General features: G+C 42.4%; 1 protein-coding gene across 2 annotated transcripts; it reads left to right on the forward strand.

The window, feature by feature from the left end:
- The first annotated feature begins 8,550 nt into the window (after positions 1-8,550).
- chst7 (carbohydrate (N-acetylglucosamine 6-O) sulfotransferase 7) lies at positions 8,551-17,917 on the forward strand. Of its 2 annotated transcripts, XR_009644809.1 has the most exons (2): positions 8,551-10,583; positions 17,575-17,917. XR_009644809.1 is itself a non-coding variant. In XM_060826254.1 (1 exon), exon 1 carries the CDS (start codon positions 8,836-8,838, stop codon positions 10,099-10,101), a length of 1,266 nt encoding a protein of 421 aa, XP_060682237.1. In that variant the 5' UTR covers positions 8,551-8,835; the 3' UTR covers positions 10,102-12,981. The 2 variants fall into 2 exon arrangements, 1 of the variants encoding a protein (XP_060682237.1); XM_060826254.1 differs by lacking the exon at positions 17,575-17,917 and having other exon boundaries at positions 8,551-12,981.
- The last annotated feature ends 2,565 nt before the right edge of the window (positions 17,918-20,482 follow it).

A 20,482-nucleotide genomic window follows, 5' to 3' on the forward strand; every position in this document is an offset into this window, starting at 1 on the left:
CCCCCCCCCTCCTATTTATCTTTCAGCCCACTTCGCTCCACCCCGCACATTCCTGATGAAAGACTTATGTCCTAAACATCGACACTCCTGCTACTCGGATGCTGCCTGACCTGCTGTGCTTTTCTAGCGCCATACTTTGACTCTGATCTCCAGCATCTGCAGTCCTCACTGTCTCTACATCTGCAAAGTTCCTGCTGATGACTGCCTGTGTTTAGTGACACCTGGCTAAGTGTCCCAGGGCATTGTCTGGAAGTCTTCTTCAACATTATTGCCTTGTTCTTCCTTTTCCTTCAAGAAAGGATATTGTTAAACTTAAGAGGGTGCAGAAATAATTTACAAGGATATTGGCTGTACAGAAGGGTTTAAGTTACAGAGAGCCTGCAGGACCATTTTTCCCTGGAGCATCGCAGGCTGAGGGGTGACATTAGAGGTTTATAAAATCATGGATAGGATGAATAGACTAAGTCTTTTTCCCAGAGTTAGGGAGTCCAAAACTAGAGGGAATAGATGGATGTAGGTTTGCTCACTGAGCTGGAAGGTTCATTTTCAGACATTTCATCACCATACTAGGTAACATCTTCAGTGAGCCTCTGGACGAAACACTGCTGATGTTTCCTGCATCCTAAATATATATGTTTGGGTTTCTTTGGGTTGGTGATGTCATTTCCTCTGACAATAGGTGCAGGAGTAGGCCATTTTGCCCTTCAAGCCTGCACCACCATTCAATATGATCATGGCTGATCATCCTTAATCAGTAATGTCATTTCCTGTTTTTTTTTTCTCTCAGGGGGTGATAAATGGGGTCCAAGTCCATGTATTTGTTGATAGAGTTCCGGTTGGAATGCCGTGCTTCTAGGAATTCTCGTGTGTGTCTCTGTTTGGCTTGTCCTAGGATGGATATGTTGTCCCAGTCGAAGTGGCGTCCTTGCTTATCTGTATGTAGGCATACTAGTGAGAGAGGGTCATGTTGTTTTGTGGCTAGTTGATGTTCATGTATCCAGGTGGCTAACTTTCTGCCTACTTGTCCAATGTAACAATTGTTCCAGTTCTTGCACAGTATTTTGTAAGTTACACTGGTTTTGCTTGTTGTCTGTATGAGGTCTTTCATGTTCATTAGCTGCTGTTTCAGTGTGTAGATTAGATTAGATTAGATTACTTAGTGTGGAAACAGGCCCTTCGGCCCAACAAGTCCACACCGACCCACCGAAGCCCAACCCACCCATACCCCTACATTTACCTGGAGGAAACCCACGCAGACACGGGGAGAACGTGCAAACTCCACACAGTCAGTCGCCTGAGGTGGGAATTGAACCCGGGTCTCTGGCGCTGTGAGGCAGCAGTGCTAACCACTGTGCCACCCACAAATTCACAGTTTGCAATGATCAGGAATCGAATCCGGGTCAATTGCTTGGAAGGCAGCTATGCTCACCACTATACCACCCTTGCAAAGTGCTGGTGGGTTTGTGCAAGAACTGTAACAAACACTACATTGGACAAACAGGCAGAAATGCATGAGACAATCATGAGAATTCCAAGAAGCATGGCTTTCCAAAAGAAACTCTATCAACAAACGCATTGATTTGGACCCCATTTACCACACCCTGAGAAAAAGAACAGGAAATGACATCACCAATCCAAACAGTCCCCAAACATATAAATAGAAAGCTGGAAATATCAGCAGTGCTTCTGGTCACTACACATAAAGGAAAATTTCCTGGATTAATATTTCAATTGTCACACTGGACTCTTCTCCATGGTTTTCTAAGAAGGTCAAATTATGAGCTTTTCTTTAACATGTTGTATGCTGATGAGTTCTAATGAATGAGTCCAAGCAATTAGCTTAAGCTAAATGACTGAAGAAGTGCCTGTTTAAGGGTCACAAAGTACCCTTAGAAAAAAATCTAGATATCTCTTCTTGGTCTTTGCAAATGTTACGGCAAGGAGGCGAAGCTTTCTGTTAATTAAACCATACATTCAGAAAAGCACATCTCGCCTCGTAAACAGTTAAAAATGAGTGACAGAAAACTCCTAAGTCTCACTATTTAAAGAAAATAACACCAATTTATTTTCTTAGTCTAAAAGTGAACTTTTAACAAAGAAAACTATTCACAGATCTAAGCCCCCTTTCTATTAACTGGATACTCTCTGACTCCAACTCTATAACAATATACTGTTCCAATAAAACATTTACTAAAATTAGATTAGCTTAATCTCCAAATTCTCAGCCTTTTTCTTCTCCACTGTCTTCAGTTTTCCTGCTGCTGATTTCCCTGGGTTGTCTTCTTTCTTTTTACTATGAATAGGCTTTACATGAAAACATGCCTTTAGATAGAGAGTGTTTTCTAATTTCTTTCAGAGCAACATGTTAGATGGGTAATTACCTCTCCAGTAGTTTGTCTCTCTATGGCAGTTGCCCTCTGACTGATTTTCAAAACGTCCACGTTCTTATATACCCCAGCATCAGATCATCTCATTGGTTCAATGTTGGCAAAACAACAAATTCAAACTCAATTGGGTTTTAGTAGCCTGCAGCATAATTTAAACTGATTGCTGTTTTGACAACAATTTGAATATAACCAATGAAAACTCAGATATCCATTTCACAGCTAAATGTTACATATTTTCAATTTTCCAGTACTCTCTAGGACTGCCATCTAATCATATACACAGATGCTTGTAATCTCTCAGTTCAGAATAGCATTCTCTCGTCTCTTAAAAGTACACTACACACCTTCATCTTCATGACAGCAGATGAACCACTGTCTGAAATCCTTTGAACATGTTTCCTCAACAAAAGTATTAATAATGAAGTTTCTTCATAACTCTTGCCAGATCACAGGTTTCAGATGGTTCAATTGAAATTTGTCTCAAGGGTAGACTTTAGCTTGTATTTTCCCTGTAGTGGTGCCAGTGTTCATTAAATCAAAATGCATTTCTCCAACATCAATCTCTAAACCACTCATTCAACTCTCTAATCTTATTTGCGCCACACCAATTTTCTGTCGCTGAAGTAATGATCCAAACATCATTATCCTTGAGCTTCTGCTTTTTAATTTTGCTCCTAATTGCTCATACTCCCCATTTCCTAGATCCACCAATGTTACTAGTACAGACAGACGTCAGGAACTGGATCCTTTCCCTCTCACTGCAATTCAGAATAGATGTCCCAAATTCTAGCACTAGAATGTCAGAACTTTTTTTTAATTGTTGTTCTCAGTTACAAAGAATGATATCTAAATCCCTGACTATGCCTTCTGATATAATCACTGCATTCTTAAACACAACCACTCCCACCCTCTCACATGAAGCATCTCCTATACAGTGGTGCCATGGACTGTTTGCTCATCCATTCTGCAGATACAACTTTTAACAATTAAGTTTGGAAGAATCTCAAACCTGCCAGACAATTGAAAATGCAGAAGATCCTCTACTTCTCTATTTTGGTCGCCATACCTGCCTCATAGATAGTTACATTTGCCTGATGATTAGAATTCAGAAGACTCAGTCCGAGGGCTTTTGACTGAAACAAAGTGTCCAGGTAATCTTTCTCCTCAATGAGGCACTGCAATGTCCTGTGATTCTTATTGTATCTTAAGTAATTAATTATTTTCATAATCAATTAAATCAATATTTCATCTCATTGCTTACACACTAAATTACATCAGTAATACAAAAGACACTGCCACTTAAAAGTAAGGAAATGGGTACAATAGTTTCCTAGGGCCTTGATCAGATGGGCCAATGGGCTGAGTGGCAAATGGAGTTTAATTTAAATACAGGTTAGGTGCTACATTTTGGAAGGGCAAATCAGGGCAGCACTTAGACACTTAATGGTAAGGTCCTGGGGAGTGTTGCTGAACAAAGAGACCTTGGAGTCGCAGATTGATAGGATATTGAATAAAGCATTTGGTTTGCTTGCTTTTATTGAACAGTGTCTTGCGTGTAGAAGTTGGGAGGTCACGTTGTGGCTACACAGGACATTGGTTAGGCCACTTTTGGAATACTGCATGCAATTCTGGTCTCCCTGCGATAAGAAGGATGTTTGTGAAACTTGAAAGAGTTCAGAAAAGATTGACAAGGATTTTCCCAGGCCTGGAGGGTTTGAGCTACAGGAAGACGCTGAATAGACCGGGGATATTTTCCCTGGAGCATCAGAGAGTGGGAGATGACTTTACAGAGGTTTATCATATCATAAGGACATGGTAGGGTGAATAGACAAAGTCTTTTCCCTGGAGTGGGGTGTTCAGAACTAGAGGGCATAGGTTTAAGGTGAGAGGGGAAGATTTAGAAGGGACTGAAGAGGATGATGCATGCATGGAATGAGCTGCCAGAGGAAATGGTGGTGACTGGTACAGTTATAACTTTTAAATGGCATCTGGGTGGGTATATGGATAGGAAGGGCCTAGAGGAATATGGGCCAAATGCTGGCAAATGAAACTAAATTAATTTAGGATATCTAGTCATCCAGGATGAGTTGGACCGAAGGGTCTGTTTTCATGTTGTACAGCTTTATGACCTCATTCTGCTGGTGTGCATAATTAATCAATTAAAGGAATATTTGAAAATACTTACATTTTTCAAAATGTCAGCACTTTACACATGCAGGAGAAAGTGAGGACTGCAGATGCTGGAGATTAGAGCTGAAAATGTGTTGCTGGAAAAGCGCAGCAGGTCAGGCAGCATGCAAGGAGCAGGAGAATCGATGTTTCTGGCATGAGCCCTGAAGAAGGACTCATGCCCGAAACGTCGATTCTCCTGCTCCTTGGATGCTACCTGACTTGCCGCGCTTTTCCAACAACACACTTTACACATGCACTCTAACAAGAAGTGCAAACATTTCATGCACTGTTCCTTACCATGGTATAGGAGGAGAACTGCTCCCTTAGCACACTGAACAGACACAGCCTTCTGCTCTGTGTCACTAATGTTTATTTTCCCTGTCTTGCCTGGTCCATGAACAATGAATTATACTGAATCTAAGTTTGGTTTGTGTAGAATCCTAGTCATGGAAAATTATGTGCCATACCACTTCCTACAGACTTCAAAAACTTAGAAGTGTTTGATGTTTCAGGATTCCTTTTGTGAATGAAGCAACTGTAGAAATAATTAGCAACTAAACTGTAACTTGATCATAGAGTCTTAGAAATGTACAGCACAGAAACAGACCCTTCTGTCCAATTCATTCTTGCCGACCAGATATCCTACAGCACGAGGCCCATATCCCTCGTGGTGGAGGATTTATTCTTCATATTTATATACCCATCCAGACGCCTTTTAAATGCTGTAATTGTACTAGCCTCTACCACTTCCCCTGGCAGCTCATTCCATTCCCGCATCACCCTCTGCATGAAAATGTTGTCCCTTATGTCCCTTTTATATCTTTCCCTTCTCACCCTAAACCTATGCCCTCTAGTTCCGGACCCCCTTCCCCCACCCCAGGGAAAAGACCTTGACTATTTACCCATTTCCATATCCCTCATGATTTTATGAAGCTCTATAAGGTCACCCCTCAGTCTCCAAAGCTCCAGGGAAAACAGCCCCAACCTACCAGCCTCTTCTTATAAGTCAAATCCTCCAACCCTGCCAACATTCTTGTAAATCTTTTCTGAACTCTTTCAAGTTTCACAACATCCTTCTAATAGGAGGGATTCCCGAATTGCACACAGATTTTCAAAATGGCCTAATCAATGTCAACCTTCCTGATGAACGGCTCTGGCCCGAAATGTTAAATCTCCTGTTTCTCGGATGCTGCCTGACCTGCTGTACTTTTCCAGCAACACACACTCTGAACTCTAATCTCCAGCATCTGCAAAACTGTCTCCTAACCAATGTTATGTACAGCTGCAACATGACCTCCCAACTTCTATATTCAGCGCTCTATCCAGTAAAGGAGAGCATACTAAACACCTTCACTATCCTATCTACCTGTGACTCCACTTTCAAAGAACTATGAACCTCCACTCCAAGGTCTCTGCTCAGCAACACTCCCCAGGACCTTACCTTTAAGTGTATAAGTCCTACTCTGATTTCCTTTTCCAAAATTCAGCACCTTGCATGTTTCTAAATTAAACTCCGTCTGACACTCCTCCGCCCATTAGCCCATCTGATCAAGATCCTGTTGTAATCTGAGGTAACATTCTTCCCTGCCCACTAACCGTCCAATTTTGGTGTCATCTGCAAACTTATTAACTATACCTCCTATGTTCACATCCAAATCATTTATATAAATGATGAAAAGCAGCGGACCCAGCACCAATCCTTGTGGCACACCATTGGTCACAGGCCTTCAGTCTGTCAGGCAACCCTTCACTACCACCCTCTGTCTTCCTTTTAAATAGTGCTGATACTGTGTCCTTTTTGTATCTCAACACATGCTTAAGGCACCACTAGAGCACTGAGCTTCAAAATGCCTGTTGTTTTGGTGCTACCTGCACTCAAACAACACTCATAATGCTGATAAACCAGGCGCTAAGTAGACGAATTTTGCTGCGAAGATGTATAGGCAGAAAGCTTTTACAGCATCAATTCTGAAAGCTCTTGTATGTTATCTGAATTCAGCTGAATTTGTGACCAGCCGCCTCACGTTGTGTATCAGGTCATCTTCACCATACGCCTTTGCAACGCCATTATTCCACGTACTAGCTTCAAATAGCTACTGGAAACGTAAGTAACATGCTTTCAAAAAGTAGGTCACTTCTAATTTTAGCAAATCCAAGACGATCTTTATAGATCTGTTAATAAGATATAATACTCATGAGGTGGAGACTTAACATCATAACTGATTTGTTTAGGTTATCATGTGAAATCACAAAAAAAATGTAAAATAATACAGCACGGAAAGTCTGTCAATGCTCGTTCATTTCGAATTAGATTGTAATTAGTGCGCTTGGTGAGAAGTAACAGTATGATTTTCAAGTTTCTCACCAAGTCCGACAGCATCTACGGAGAAACCGTTACCCTACCAGATTCAAGTTCTCTCTCTCTCCACAAATACTGTCAGACCTGGTGGATTTATTCCGCATTTTCTACTTTTATTTCAAATTCTGATTTTTGTGTAAATCTGGTGTTCAGAGTCCTCTTCCGGCTCTGAAGCCAGGCGAGGTGAAATTTCCGCTTTATGTAGACTCACCTTTGCTCTTTCCGGATGAAAGGGGTTCACACACTAACTGCAGTGTTGGTGTGAAGCGAAAACATTTCACGCCCTACACCACAGCTGGCGTGCAGCTGTATCCTGAAACATGTAACTAATCGCGCAATCTCTCACTGTTCCATTCTCGAGGGCTGAGAGCTGTGCAACATCCCGTTAGTTACCCGATTCAATGTTTTGCTTTCCTCGCGACGCAACTCTCAAAATGCGATAGAGAGAAGGGACAAGAATTGCTGTTAGGTTTTTTAAACTTATTTTTTATTTTTACCCCCACACTACCGCCTAACTGCGATAGTGTTTATTTTTCCCGCACCCGTGTGTGTGCAGGTGTTGAGTCCACTTCTGCATGTGGCGGGGGCATTACGAGTCAAATTAAACTTCAAATAACCTTTTACAATTTGCTGATGACATTGAAAGGCGACTGCCTGAGAGATTTCATTATCTGGTTCAAAATCGCACAACGCCAAGTTAATGTCCAAGTTTATTTGGAGGCAGTAGCTTTCGCTGCGTGTTCATAAGGACTTCGAAAGCTACTGCCTCCAAATAAACCTGTTGGACTATAACCTGGTGTACACCCCAGTCCAACACCGGCACCTCCAAATTATTATCTGGTCACGTTCTAATTTCGTCTCTAAATCACGAATTTTGCAACACCCCTCTGTTTAGCCACATCGTTGCCAGGGCGACGGTGTTGTTTGGTCCAATCTTCTTCAAAACATTCAATTCAGAATTTGATGCAGCGTTTTACCCTTAAAATCACAATCAACTTTTGTGCTGACTCAGTCTTAGTCGCTCATATACACAGACTTCCCTCACAGTCACAAACATACAATCAATCTCTCTTAAGAGTAAATCCCCGCGAATGCTGGAAATCTGAAATGAAAACAGAAAGTTGGGGAGACTCCGCAGGTTTGGCACTTCTGCAGTACTTTCCGTTTCTGCCTTAATCTTCCTCACACGCATCTCAATAATCATTTCCGCACATATACACTGAGACTCAATCTCTCCCTCACAAATTCAAATCACTCGTACACAACCCCTCAATCTCTCTCAGTCAACAGTCATAAACGGTCACGTATCTATTTCACGGGTTCTGATGAAAGGTCAATCGACCCGAAACGTTGACTCCGATTTTTTTCCACAAACGCTGCCAGACCTGCTGAGCTTATCCAGCAATTTTTGTTTTTGTTACACATCTACGAGGTCCTCTCAATCTCTTCCCCTCACATGCACAGATATTCTCATTCACTGACACTGTCTCTCTCACACACACTATTCTCCATCTATCTGTGTCATGCACAAACTAAAGTTTTCCTCATACACTCTCACACACTTCTCTCAACTGCCATTGTCCCACCTACGCAGTTTCTATGGTTAAGCCCCTGGGCGGGTTTCTGGAGTTGTACTTAATTCGGACGTAAGAAAGAAATTCGCTTTTGCTTCCGCGGGTTTGAGAAAAACAGCTCGTGAACTGGTGTGAAAGAGAGAGGCGCTCACACACACACACACACTTCCTCACTCTCACACACTCACTCAATTACACACTCTCACACACTCTCTTTCACACACCCTGTCTCACTCAATCTCACACACACACACACACTCTCTCACACACACACAGTGGACACAAAGCCAGGAAAGAGAACCAAAACAAAGGACATATTTGGGAGTGAGAACTAACAGATGCCATGAAGCTACTCCGCACCAGATGTCTGACCTTGGTCGCCATTTATTCACTGCTGCTGCTGACCATTTCGTATTTCTTGGACTGCCGCAACAAGCCGCGGGCTCCGGGCGAGCAGCAGCAGCAGCAGCTCCTTGCCAGGGAGTGCCCGGACATTGTAGCCCCGGAGGTTTGGGCGGACTGGGGTAACGCGACAGCGGCGGCGGGCGGGACGGGCAAGCAGCACATCTATCTGCACGCCACCTGGAGGACCGGCTCGTCGTTCGTCGGCGAGCTCTTCAACCAGCACCCGGCCGCCTTCTACCTGTACGAGCCCATGTGGCTCATGTGGCAGGCTCTGTACCCGGGCGACGCGGAGAGCCTGCAGGGGGCGGTGCGGGACATGCTGCGCTCGCTGTTCCGCTGCGACTTCTCGGTGCTGGGGCTGTACGCGGCTGCGGCCTCGGCGGCGGCTGCAGCGGCCCCGCTCAGCACCCGCACCGTGTTCGGCTGGCGCAACAACAAGGTGATCTGCTCGGCCCCGCTGTGCGGCGCCTACAGCAAGGAGCGGGTGCAGCTGGTGGACGGCGCGGTGTGCGAGCGGCGGTGCGCGGCGCGCCCCCTCGAGGAGCTGGAGCGGGAGTGCAGGAAGTACCCGGCGGTGGTCATCAAGGATGTCCGGGTGCTGGACGCCGGAGTGCTGCTCACCCTGATGCGCGACCCCTCGCTCAACTTCAAGGTGGTGCAGCTGGTGAGGGACCCCAGGGCCGTGCACAACTCCCGCCTGAAGTCCAAGCAGTCCCTGGTCAGGGAGAGCATCCAGGTGCTGAGGAGCAAGAGCAAGAGGTCCCAGAGGGACAGCAAGGGCTCCTGGCTCTCCAGCAGAGCCCAACGGGCCGAAGCGTACGTCTCCAAAGCGCTGGAGGTGATCTGCGAGGCTTGGAGCAGGGACCAGGCGCTGGTGAAGCGGGCTCCTGACTGGGTGCGGGCTCGCTACCTCACCGTCCGCTACGAGGACCTGGTGCTGGAGCCCCTGGGCAGCCTCAGGACGCTGTACGCCTTCGCCAACCTGACGGCCACGCCGGCCACCGAGAGCTACGTGTGGAACATGACCCGCGGCGTGGGCTACTCCTCGGACCGGCCCTTCCTCATCTCGTCCAGGGACGCGAAGGAAGCCGTCAGCGCCTGGAGGAAGAGGCTGAGCCTGTGGCAGATCCAGCAGGTGGAACAGAGTTGCCAGGCGGCGATGAAAATGCTGGGCTACCGCCTGAGCAGCGTGGACAACACGTAGAGCCCTCCCCAGCAGCACTCAAAGGAACTGAGCCGAGGTAAACTCAACCATACTCACAGGGTGGAAAATAGATGTCATGTAGCGGAAGCTTCATCTGCTGTGGCTTTTCAAATTAAAAAAAAAGCCAAGAAATTTAGATTGGAAAATAAATACCTTTGCTGGATGGGTACAAACAATGTACTCTGATTCTAATGCCATCAGAACACAGACATACTTCACTTGTACTGTATTTATTTCTAAGTCAAATCCACCTGAGCACATCATCTAAGCTAACAGCTGCGTCAGAGGTACCCTTTTTGGAATGAGAGGTTATGTTGGGACATCCGCATCCACCTGTGCAGGCAGATCGGAAATATCCCATGACATTTCTTTTCCCAGAAAGAACGGGACGCCCTCTGGGAGAAACGAACAGCTGGAAATCAGAACTGGGAATACACAACAGGTCAAGCAGTGTGTAGATAGAAACAGAGTTAACGTTTCAGGTTGGTAGCCGTTTGCTGTCGGTCCGGTCAATATTCAGTTCTTGAACAATACCAAAGCAGATCAACAATCAAACATCTCATTGTTGTTCGCGGGATCTTTCTGTACGCATTTTTAATATTCAATGTAAATACAAAACAACGACCGTCCTCAGATGCTCATAAAGATTTCACCAGACTATTTTGAAGAACATTGTCCCTGTCGTTATTTTAATCAATCCATTCAGATATGTTATAACACAGCCTTGGAGCAGGTGGAACTTGAACGCAGGCCTTCTGGTTCAGAAACATTTATCCCTCCATCAGACCACATCGTCCTTTTTTTTATTTTATTAAACAAATTACAAAACAGTTTTACAATAAACATTTACAGCTGTACAAGAGACAGCAATTTTACAAGGGAGAGGAGCAGCAAAGCTAGGCCCCAAACCCTATCGTTTGACCATTTTACAGGGAGATGAGGACAACCCTCAAATCCCAGTTCCACATTTAACAAGACAGTGACAATGACATTTGCACATTAAACAATACGGTTACATACAGAAGTGCAGACAATACAGACCCAGCAAGCCCCCATCCCTCCCACCTTTCGACCACTCTAAGGCAGCCCGCCCCTACCCACCTTCCAGTTCTCGGTCCGCCCTCACACACCTTTCGACCACCTCTAGGACAGCCCGCCCCGGTACCCGCCCGGGGTGACAGCGGTTTAGACGGCCTACCCACCTTCCGGCTTCACTAACCACCCTCATCACCTTTCGACCACCTCTGGGGCAGCCCGCCCCGGTAACTGCCCGGGGTGACAGCGCTGCACATCGTCCTTTTATATGGCCTTGCTGTGCGTCCATTGGTTGTGTTTCTCAACATCAGCTGTGCAAAGCTTTGAAGTGACATGGCAAAGTGAAAGGTGTTCCATAAATAGTGTTTTTAAATGGCTGCTATTAGAGAAAAAAAATCACTGCCTAAGTTGAGGATACAAATGGTGCTTTATAAAACTGCTTTGTTCATTTTCAAGTGTCAACATCATCATTCAGGTGACGTTTAATGCACTTGATGAACTACAGATTAATTAGTTTCTACCATGAAGGAACTCTGGTTTAGTACTGACAAGCATCTGATAATTTAGTGTTCAATTTTTCATAACCAATTTTCTCATTTTCAGTACTTTTGTAATCTAAAAACAAATATTTAATTAAAAATGTAAAGAAAAATGATGTTAAAAAGTAAAGTATTTAGCCACTTGTGTCATATTTTTATTTCTGTTGAGCACAGACATATTTTAGGAGATAGTGAGGATGGCAGATGCTGGAGAAGTCAGAGTTAATAAAGTGTAATGCTGGAAAAAAACACAGCAGCATCAGGATTGAGTCCTGATTAAGGATTAAGCCCAAAATGTTGACTCTCTTGCTCCACGGATGCTGCCTGGCCTGCTGTGCTTTTTCCAGCATCAGACTTTATCAAAGCAAACACATTTTGCAATGCTTCCATTTTTGTGTAAACACCATATTGATTATATAATAGGATATCCATGTGTTATAATTATTGTTACATGGCGGTGAACCCCTCTGTTAACTAAACCAAACACCCAGAAAATCTCACCTCCCTTTGTAAAATATGAGTGACAAAGAACTCCCAAATTCCATTATTTAAAGAAAATAACATCAATTTTTTTTCTTTAACTCCAAAAGTGAACTTTAAACAACAACTATTCACAACTCTAAATCCTTCTTTTTCTTAACTGCTTATTACCTGCCTCCAACTCTATAATAATATTGACACAATGCTGGTCTGGTACAAGGTTACCTTGCCCTTGAATTCTTTTTCAGAGAAGGGGTGTCTGAGGTTTGAATGGTTCATTGGGGCCTTGTTGTTTACTCTAACAGATAGTGCTTCAGGCCAAAAGCTCGAAAGGTTTTTTGAAAACTAGTATATCAAGGGGGCGTGGCCAGCTCTCTAGCTGTGCAGTTTAGAACTTTATTCAGCTCAGGAGAGAGTTGAGTAAAAGTCACAGGGGAAAATGGAAGCCTTCTCTCTGTCCTTCTGCCCTTATGATTTCGAGCTGTAAGTTGCCTGTGCCATTGTTTACTATTTGGGACTATTGCAAATATTTTCAGAACATCATCATTTAGTTAGGTTTGGATGGGATAAGTTATCCGGGATTCTGTTCTCTGTTCTTTGTGTTTCATTCTGTAATTTTGTAAATAAATTTTGTTTGTTAAAACTTGGCAGTTGACCCAGCTAATTTGCTCTGGGAATATCCATTGTACACCTAACTAAACAAATAGCAAAGTTACGGTGTGGGCGAACTGCTTAAAAATGTTTCGAGGGGGTCTGGCCTAGTTCATAACAATGTACTGTTTCAATAAACACATATTAAAATTACATCAATTTAATTTCAAAACCATACAGCGGCTGCCAGCTTCGGTGTCTTTCTTCTTCCAGCTAAAGATCTACCTGGGTCATCTTCTTTTATTGCGAATATGTTTCAAATGAAAAGGTACCTTTAATAGAGAGTGTTCCTAATTTCTTGCTCTGTCTCTGTCTTAATCAGCAATTGCTCTAACTGATATGCAAAATGCCTGCCTTTTTTATATCCCCTAACATCGGATCGTCTCATTAGTTTGATGTTTGCAAAACAATAAAGGTTCAAACTCAATTGGGTTTTGGTATCCTGGGGCATAATTTAAACTGATTGGTTAAATTCAAATTGTCAAAACAGCAACCGACTCAGGTGTCCATTTCGCAGCCAAATATTACATATTCTCAATTTTCCTGTACATGCTGAGTTTGCTCTTGTAAACTCTCAATGCAGAACAACATTCACTCTCAAAGGTACAGTAAATGCCTTCAACTTCATAACATTATTAACTAGCTTGAATCGTGGAAACATTGTTTGATGTTTGTGATCAAGTGTATTTCTTAAAGAGGGAACTCGGAGCTCCCTCCGCAGCTCCATGACCCTCACTTCCCTACCCTACTTCAGTAATATTTTGTTTCATCGCCTTCATTGTTGACTGGTCAAGACTTAATGTAACATTACACTTTAGTCAGTATTATAGAGTTATACAGCATGGAAATATTCCCTTTGGACCAACCAGTCCATGCTAACCCTAATCCCAAACTAAACTACTCTAACCTGCCTGCAATTTGCCCATATCCCTCCAAACATTTATTATTCAAATGTCTTTTAAAGACCATAAATGTACCCACATCCACTGCTTCTTCTCGAAGTTCAGTCCACATACAAACCACTCTGTGTGAAAAAGTTGTCCCTCATGTCTTTATTCCTGTCATCTTAAAAATATGCCCTCTCATTTTGCAATCCCCCTCCTTCGGAAAAAGACACCTGCCATTCACCTATCGACGCCCCTCATGATTTTATAAACTATAAGGGCATCCCTCAATGTTCTACACTCCAGTGAAAAAGTCCCAGTCTATATAGCCTCTCCCTATAATTCAAACCCTCTGGCAACATTCTGGTAAATACTTTCTGAACCCTCTTCAGCTTAATAATATCCTTCCTATAACAGGGTGACCAGAACTACACATAGTACTCCAGAACAGGCCTCACCAATGTCCTGTGCAACCTCAATGTGGTGTCCCAACTCCTATGCTCAAAAGATTTGAGCAATGAAGGCAAGTGTGCTAAACATCTTATCTTGCAGATTTTGCAAGTTTGCCAATTAATATTGAATTACAAGTAATTTTTCTTTTCTTGTGCAAGTGAAGGTTGGGAATTGATTTGAGATTACCTAACCCCATTTCCTTTACTATTGTGCACTGGATTATTGTTGGTACAAAAGTTTAAATCTAACTGAAATATATAAAATTCAAATACCACAGAACAAGAGGCACAGTAGAGCAAGTCACTTCAGCACCAATAAGGTAATTATTCTTGTTTTTGACATCAAATATTGGAATGTTTTACAACATGAATGGGACAAACTTCCACTCTTCATTTTTACTGTTGTTTGTCACAGTGTCTTTATTTCATAGAATCCCTACAGTGTGGAAACAGGCCCTTCACCCCAACAAGTCCACACCGACCCTCCGAAGAGTGTCCACACAAACCCATTCTCCTACCCTATTACTCTACATTTACCCCTGACTAATGCACCTAACCTAAATGTTCCTCTGATATCTACCCATCAATATGGAAAATTGCCTTGACATGTTCTGTCCACTTAAAATATGACAAATCCAACACAGTTACTGCCCCGTCAGCCACTCCTTGATCATTGACAGCAACACTAACACATAATAACATGTTCACTGATGCTCAGTCAGGTGTCCGTCAGAGCCACTTAGCTCCTGACACATTACAGCTTTGGTCCAAACACAGACAAAACAGCTGAATCCTGGAAGTGGAAGTGAGGGTAATTGCCCTTGATATCAAAGCAGTATTTGATCCAGCGTAGTATCAAAATTAATCAATGGGAGTCATGGAGAAAAGTTTCCAATGGCTGGTCATACTTAGCAGAAAGGAAGATGTTAGTTGTTGGAGGTCGATCATCTCAGTCCTAGGATATGAATGCTCAGCATAGGGTCCTAAGCTCAACCATCATCAACTGCTTCTTCAATGACCTTCCCTCAATCATAAGGTCAGAGGTGGGATGCTTATTGATAATTAGACAATATTCAGTACCATTTGCAACTCTTAAGAAACTGAAGTAGTCATGGTATATAACAGCAAGACCTGGATAACATGTGGTCTTGCGCTTACAAATGGCAAGAGGTATTCAAACCACTCAAGTTCCAGGCTGTGACCACCTTCCAACTATGGCCACTTCTATTTTGCTTTTATACTATGGGTCAGTTAGCTTAACATCTGTCAGCAGGAAATCCTAGAGTTTATTATTAAGGATGCAATAGCAGAGCATTTATGAATTCATCATATAATCAAGCAAAGTCAACATGGTGCATGAAGAGGAGTCTCTGCTTCACTTCACCCAATACAATAGCCAGTCACTTCCCTCCTCCCTGTTCTTTGCAAACAGATACTCATACTTACAGTTTGTTGTGATGCCACGGATTTTGTTTTTGAAATCTGGTATGTGCTGATTCCTAGTCTGTGAAATTGCCCCTCATAATTAAGCGAAGGCCTCAGTTTATAACATCCCCTCCACAGTGTTTCCAGGCAAGTCTGCTACCTCCCTGACATGCAGGTAAGCGAGGGAAATAATATCAAAGATGAATTTTTATTTATTTTTACATGGAACATGGACATCAATGGATAGGTCAGTATTTATTCCCCTTCTCTAATTGCATTGGAGAAGGTGTTTCTGAGCTGCGATTTTGAGTCACTGCAGCCACAGAGGGATTAGGCACACCCATAGTACTGTTAGGAAACAAATTCCAACCTTTTAATGCAACAACAGCGAAGGAATGGTGATATAGTTCCAAGTCAGGATCGTGTGTAGTCTGGAGAGGAACCTGCATGTAATGGTGTTCTATGCATCTGCTACCCTTGTCCTTCTAGATGTGAGACATGTGAGTGGTTGGGAAGTGTTATTACAGGAGCCCTGATGAGATCCTGGCACAAAATTGTGACCAAAGGTTGTGGAAACCTTTGGCAGTCTATTCCTTAACATGGTGGAGAAATAAATGACAAATGACAATTCAGAAAAAATGTTGAGAAATATATTTTGAAAATAAGAACATGGAAAGGAAATTCACCTTAAATGGTAAAATGTTGAATGGGGTAAACTAGCACAAGAATGTTGATGTATGAATGCAGAGTTCATGAAAAGTGACAGTATATGCTGATCTGGCCATAAAAATATACAAACACAAAGCTTGGCTTTTTGTTGCATGTTCATGGTTAGTTGAGCTCCATTGTACAGTTTGGTACATCCCATTACAAGCAGGCTTTCAAAGCAATGGACAAAGTGAGGTATAGAATAACTAGGAATGTACAGTCATGATTCTGAATATTTTTCCATTGTGCTGAATGCTAAGGTTAATTAAGTAGAGGTCTCCAAGATTGTGAAACATCAGTTGTGATAGATTGTTTCTAATGGTTGCTAGGAGGTTAACAAGAGAAACATAATTTAAGAGACCACATTAAGGATGAACAATTAGGAAAGTGGAAATCTACACCATAAACAAACTTGGTAGTGCAAGTCTGTAATAAATTCTTTGACAAAATAATTAGGTATCTGCTGTAAAAAGATGATAATTAAAGGATAATGGGACCTAACAAAAGGGGAGATTGGATTTAGCGATTAAGAGAGAAAATCCTCAGTGCTTCCTGATGGAGTTAATGACCTGTTATTCCTGTCATGAGATTTCATGATTCTACTCCTGCCTTGGCTTAGATCAACTGGCTCAGAAAGAATTGAAAGTTGAACTTCCCTATTCTATAGTTTGCATGCCTCAGGAACAGAGACTTCATGTATAAATCATATGATGGTTGAGATTTTTATTTCATATTGTTGCTTTGTTCATCTAATGATATTCATTTATGACTGGGTTCCACATACCTTAAGTATTTAGCACAAGTGATTTTTATCCCTTACGTGAGTCAAACATTGATAGACAATACGACACGGTGAGATGGGCGAGCATATCACCACTAAACTGTGAACAAGTCTCACCAAACAGCTACTAAAATCAGGAATATCTACAGTATTGGTTTGTTCTTTCCTAAATTTCTTACCAAACTTGGTACATAGCTAAGTGATCTTAGCTAAAGTGCACAGATCAAACCTCAAATGTGGTCCTGACTTGATCTCAACAGCTTTGTCTGTACTGGCTCTGTGCTTCTATCCAAAAGTCTATTTGGACATGCATTCTAACTTATCTGAGAATTGTGAACATTAAGAATGTTACTAGTTGACAGGATTTTAAACAAAATATATTTCTATTGTGGTCACATGATCTGAAATGAAAATGACTAAACATATCGGGCTGTGACAGGTTTGAGATAATGTATCAAGTTTCCATGCTGAGATCTTCAATCTTGAGAGCTGGTTAATGTGTTTTTGTATTTTTTTAGGTTAGATTAGTTTCCCTACAGTATGGAAACAGGCCCTTTGGCCCAACAAGTCCACACCGACCCTCCGAAGAATAACCCACCCTTGACTAATGCACTAACACTGTCGGCAATTTAGCGTGGCCAATTCACCTGACCTGCACATCTTTGGACTGTGGGAGGAAACTGGAGGAAACCCACACAGACACAGGGAGAATGTGCGAACTCCAGACAGTCACCTGAGGCTGGAATCGAACCTGGGATCCTGGTGCTGTGAGCCACCGTGCCATCCTATTGATGAAATTGAAAGCAAGACATTGCATTGACTGTGCCTATTAACTACCTTCAGTACATTAAATTAGTGATTGCAGAGGATTCCCTTGATTTTACTTTGCAGAAGTCAAAACAAGTCTCAGGAAATGTATCTAGTTTCTATTCTCTATAAGGTTTCATTTTATTTTTAACTGGGAACAGAAGAGCTACAAATTGGGGTGGGGGGGTGGGCAGGTGGGTGGTGGAAAACACCATTCCTGAAGCTTGATCTCTGGAATTACCATTCAGTCCTGAATGCTGGTTATTAGACAATGACTGGCTAAAGCAGTTGAGGTTGTTGGGAGTGGAGGGTGGGGAGAAGATGTTACAGTTTGTAACATCTCTGGGAATCCTTTCTGTTTTTATACATTTTAGCATGGTGGATCGAGGTCTGGTTCAGAAACAGGCATGCTGGTTTTTAAGGGGAAACTTAGGGCACTTTAAATAGTGAGTAGTTGGTATCCAGCTGGACAGTTGAAGATGTCTTCAGGCTGAGGTTGTACTTTTGCAATTGGAACATTTTCTTATTGCAAAGAGATGCTGCATAACCAGAAAATGGCAGTACTTGGTCACTGTTTGCTTTCTGAAATGAAAGGAGGAGCTAAACCAGCAACAGAAACTGCTAATCTGCCTTTCATCCAGTTGTGTTTAGGGTCCTTGATGCCACACTTGGTCAAACAGTGCCTTGATGTCAAGCCCAGGCAATCTCATCTCATCTTTGGAATTCATCCCTTTTATCCATACTTGGAATAAGACTGCACTGAGTCATAGTCGTAGAGATGTACAGCATGGAAACAGACACCTCGATCCAGCCCATCCATGCCAACCAGATATCCCAACCCAATCTAGTCCCATCTGCCAGCACCCGGCCCATAAGAGCTTCATGACTCATTGGGGTAGTATATTGGTACTTAAGCTATTCCAGGAATCATCACAAAATTTGAAATTTTTAGAAGTTGTTGTTAAAATCCCCAAAACCACCCAGTTTGTTAGAAAGCATAGGTTTCTGGACTTGACACGAATCATTATTTACGACAAGTTATTAGATTCTACCTACATGTAAATAATTAAACTAAATTAAATAAATTCTACAAATTAAAACTATAATACTATGTATCCACAGACAGACAAACAAACAAACAAACACGAGAGAAAAACACATCAGTGAGTGAAAACTGGTAAAACAGATCCATAGCCTTTGTTCACAAGATGTGTTGAGTTGATTCTTATTGATCTGAAGGTTCCTCCTTGAACCTAATTTTTCCGAATACATCCACTGGTTTATAAGAGGCGCAGGGTAGTTGGTTCGTTTATGAAATAAGTCTAACTAATCTAGTCAAAAGTCACAACTTGCAACATTTGCTGAAGGAAAGATAAGCTGATATCCTTCAGATGTAAAGAGCTTACTGCAGAGATTGGAGAAAATGTTTTTAGCTGATGCAGAGCTGCTGGTTTCTGGTCTGTTTTAACATAGAACATAAAACATAGAAAAATACAGCGCAGTGCAGGCCCTTCGGCCCTCGATGTTGCGCTGATCCAAGCCCACCTAACCTACACTAGCCCATTTTCCTCCATATGCCTATCCAATGCCCGTTTAAATGCCCATAAAGAGGGAGAGTCCACCACTGTTACTGGCAGGGCATTCTATGAACTCACGACTCGCTGAGTAAAGAATCTACCCCTAACATCAGTCCTATACCTACCACCCCTTAATTTAAAGCTATGCCCCCTCATAATATCTGACTCCATACGTGGAAAAAGGTTCTCATGGTCAACCCTATCTAAACCCCTAATCATTTTGCTCACAGTATAAGCTGTTCAGCTATCTGACGACCAGGCTGAGGTTGTACTTTGCAGCCACAGGACCCTTGTCATTGATTAAAAGTTAAAAATCATACGACACCAGTTTATAGTCCAACAGGTTTGTTTGGAAGTACAAGCTTTCAGAGTGCTGCTCCTTCATCAAGTAGCTAGTGGGGCAGGATCGTAGGACACTGACTTTATAGCAAAAGACCATAGTATTGTACACAGATGCGATATATTGAACAAACCTAGATTGCTGTTGTTAAGTCTTCCATTTTTTAAAATGGTTGCAAATTTCGATGAACATGTAAATCCCAGAACTTCTTTCAAGTCACATTGCCAAGATAACTTAAGGTTTTATATATAAAAAAAGTGACAACTCAGCTCAGACAATGCATTAAATGTGTGAGGTTAGAGACTATTTCTTTGATGTAATTGTCAGGGATAAGTATTTAACAGGATATCTGGAAGAGATCCCCTGCTCTTCAAAATAATTCCACATGATCTGTTATTTCCAACTGTGGGATCAGATGGAGCCTTGGTTTAACATTTCACCGAAATCAACATTTCCAACATTGCATGCTGGGCACTAGGGTGTTAGCTTAGACTGTGTGTTCAAGTCTCTGGAGTGAGATTTAAACCTGCAATCCTCCAAAGCAGATTAGAGTACACTAGCTGAGAAACAGTTGCCACTGATGCCACAAGGCAATTTCATTTCCTGAATTGTATTTTAACTCAGTGTGCCAACATTGATTTCCCATCACTAGTTGTCCTGAAGGTGGTAGTGAGCTGCCATCTTAAACTGCTGTAGTCCATG

The sequence above is a fragment of the Hemiscyllium ocellatum genome, chromosome 6 (genome assembly GCF_020745735.1).
Source record: "Hemiscyllium ocellatum isolate sHemOce1 chromosome 6, sHemOce1.pat.X.cur, whole genome shotgun sequence".
NCBI classification, from domain to species: domain Eukaryota; kingdom Metazoa; phylum Chordata; class Chondrichthyes; order Orectolobiformes; family Hemiscylliidae; genus Hemiscyllium; species Hemiscyllium ocellatum.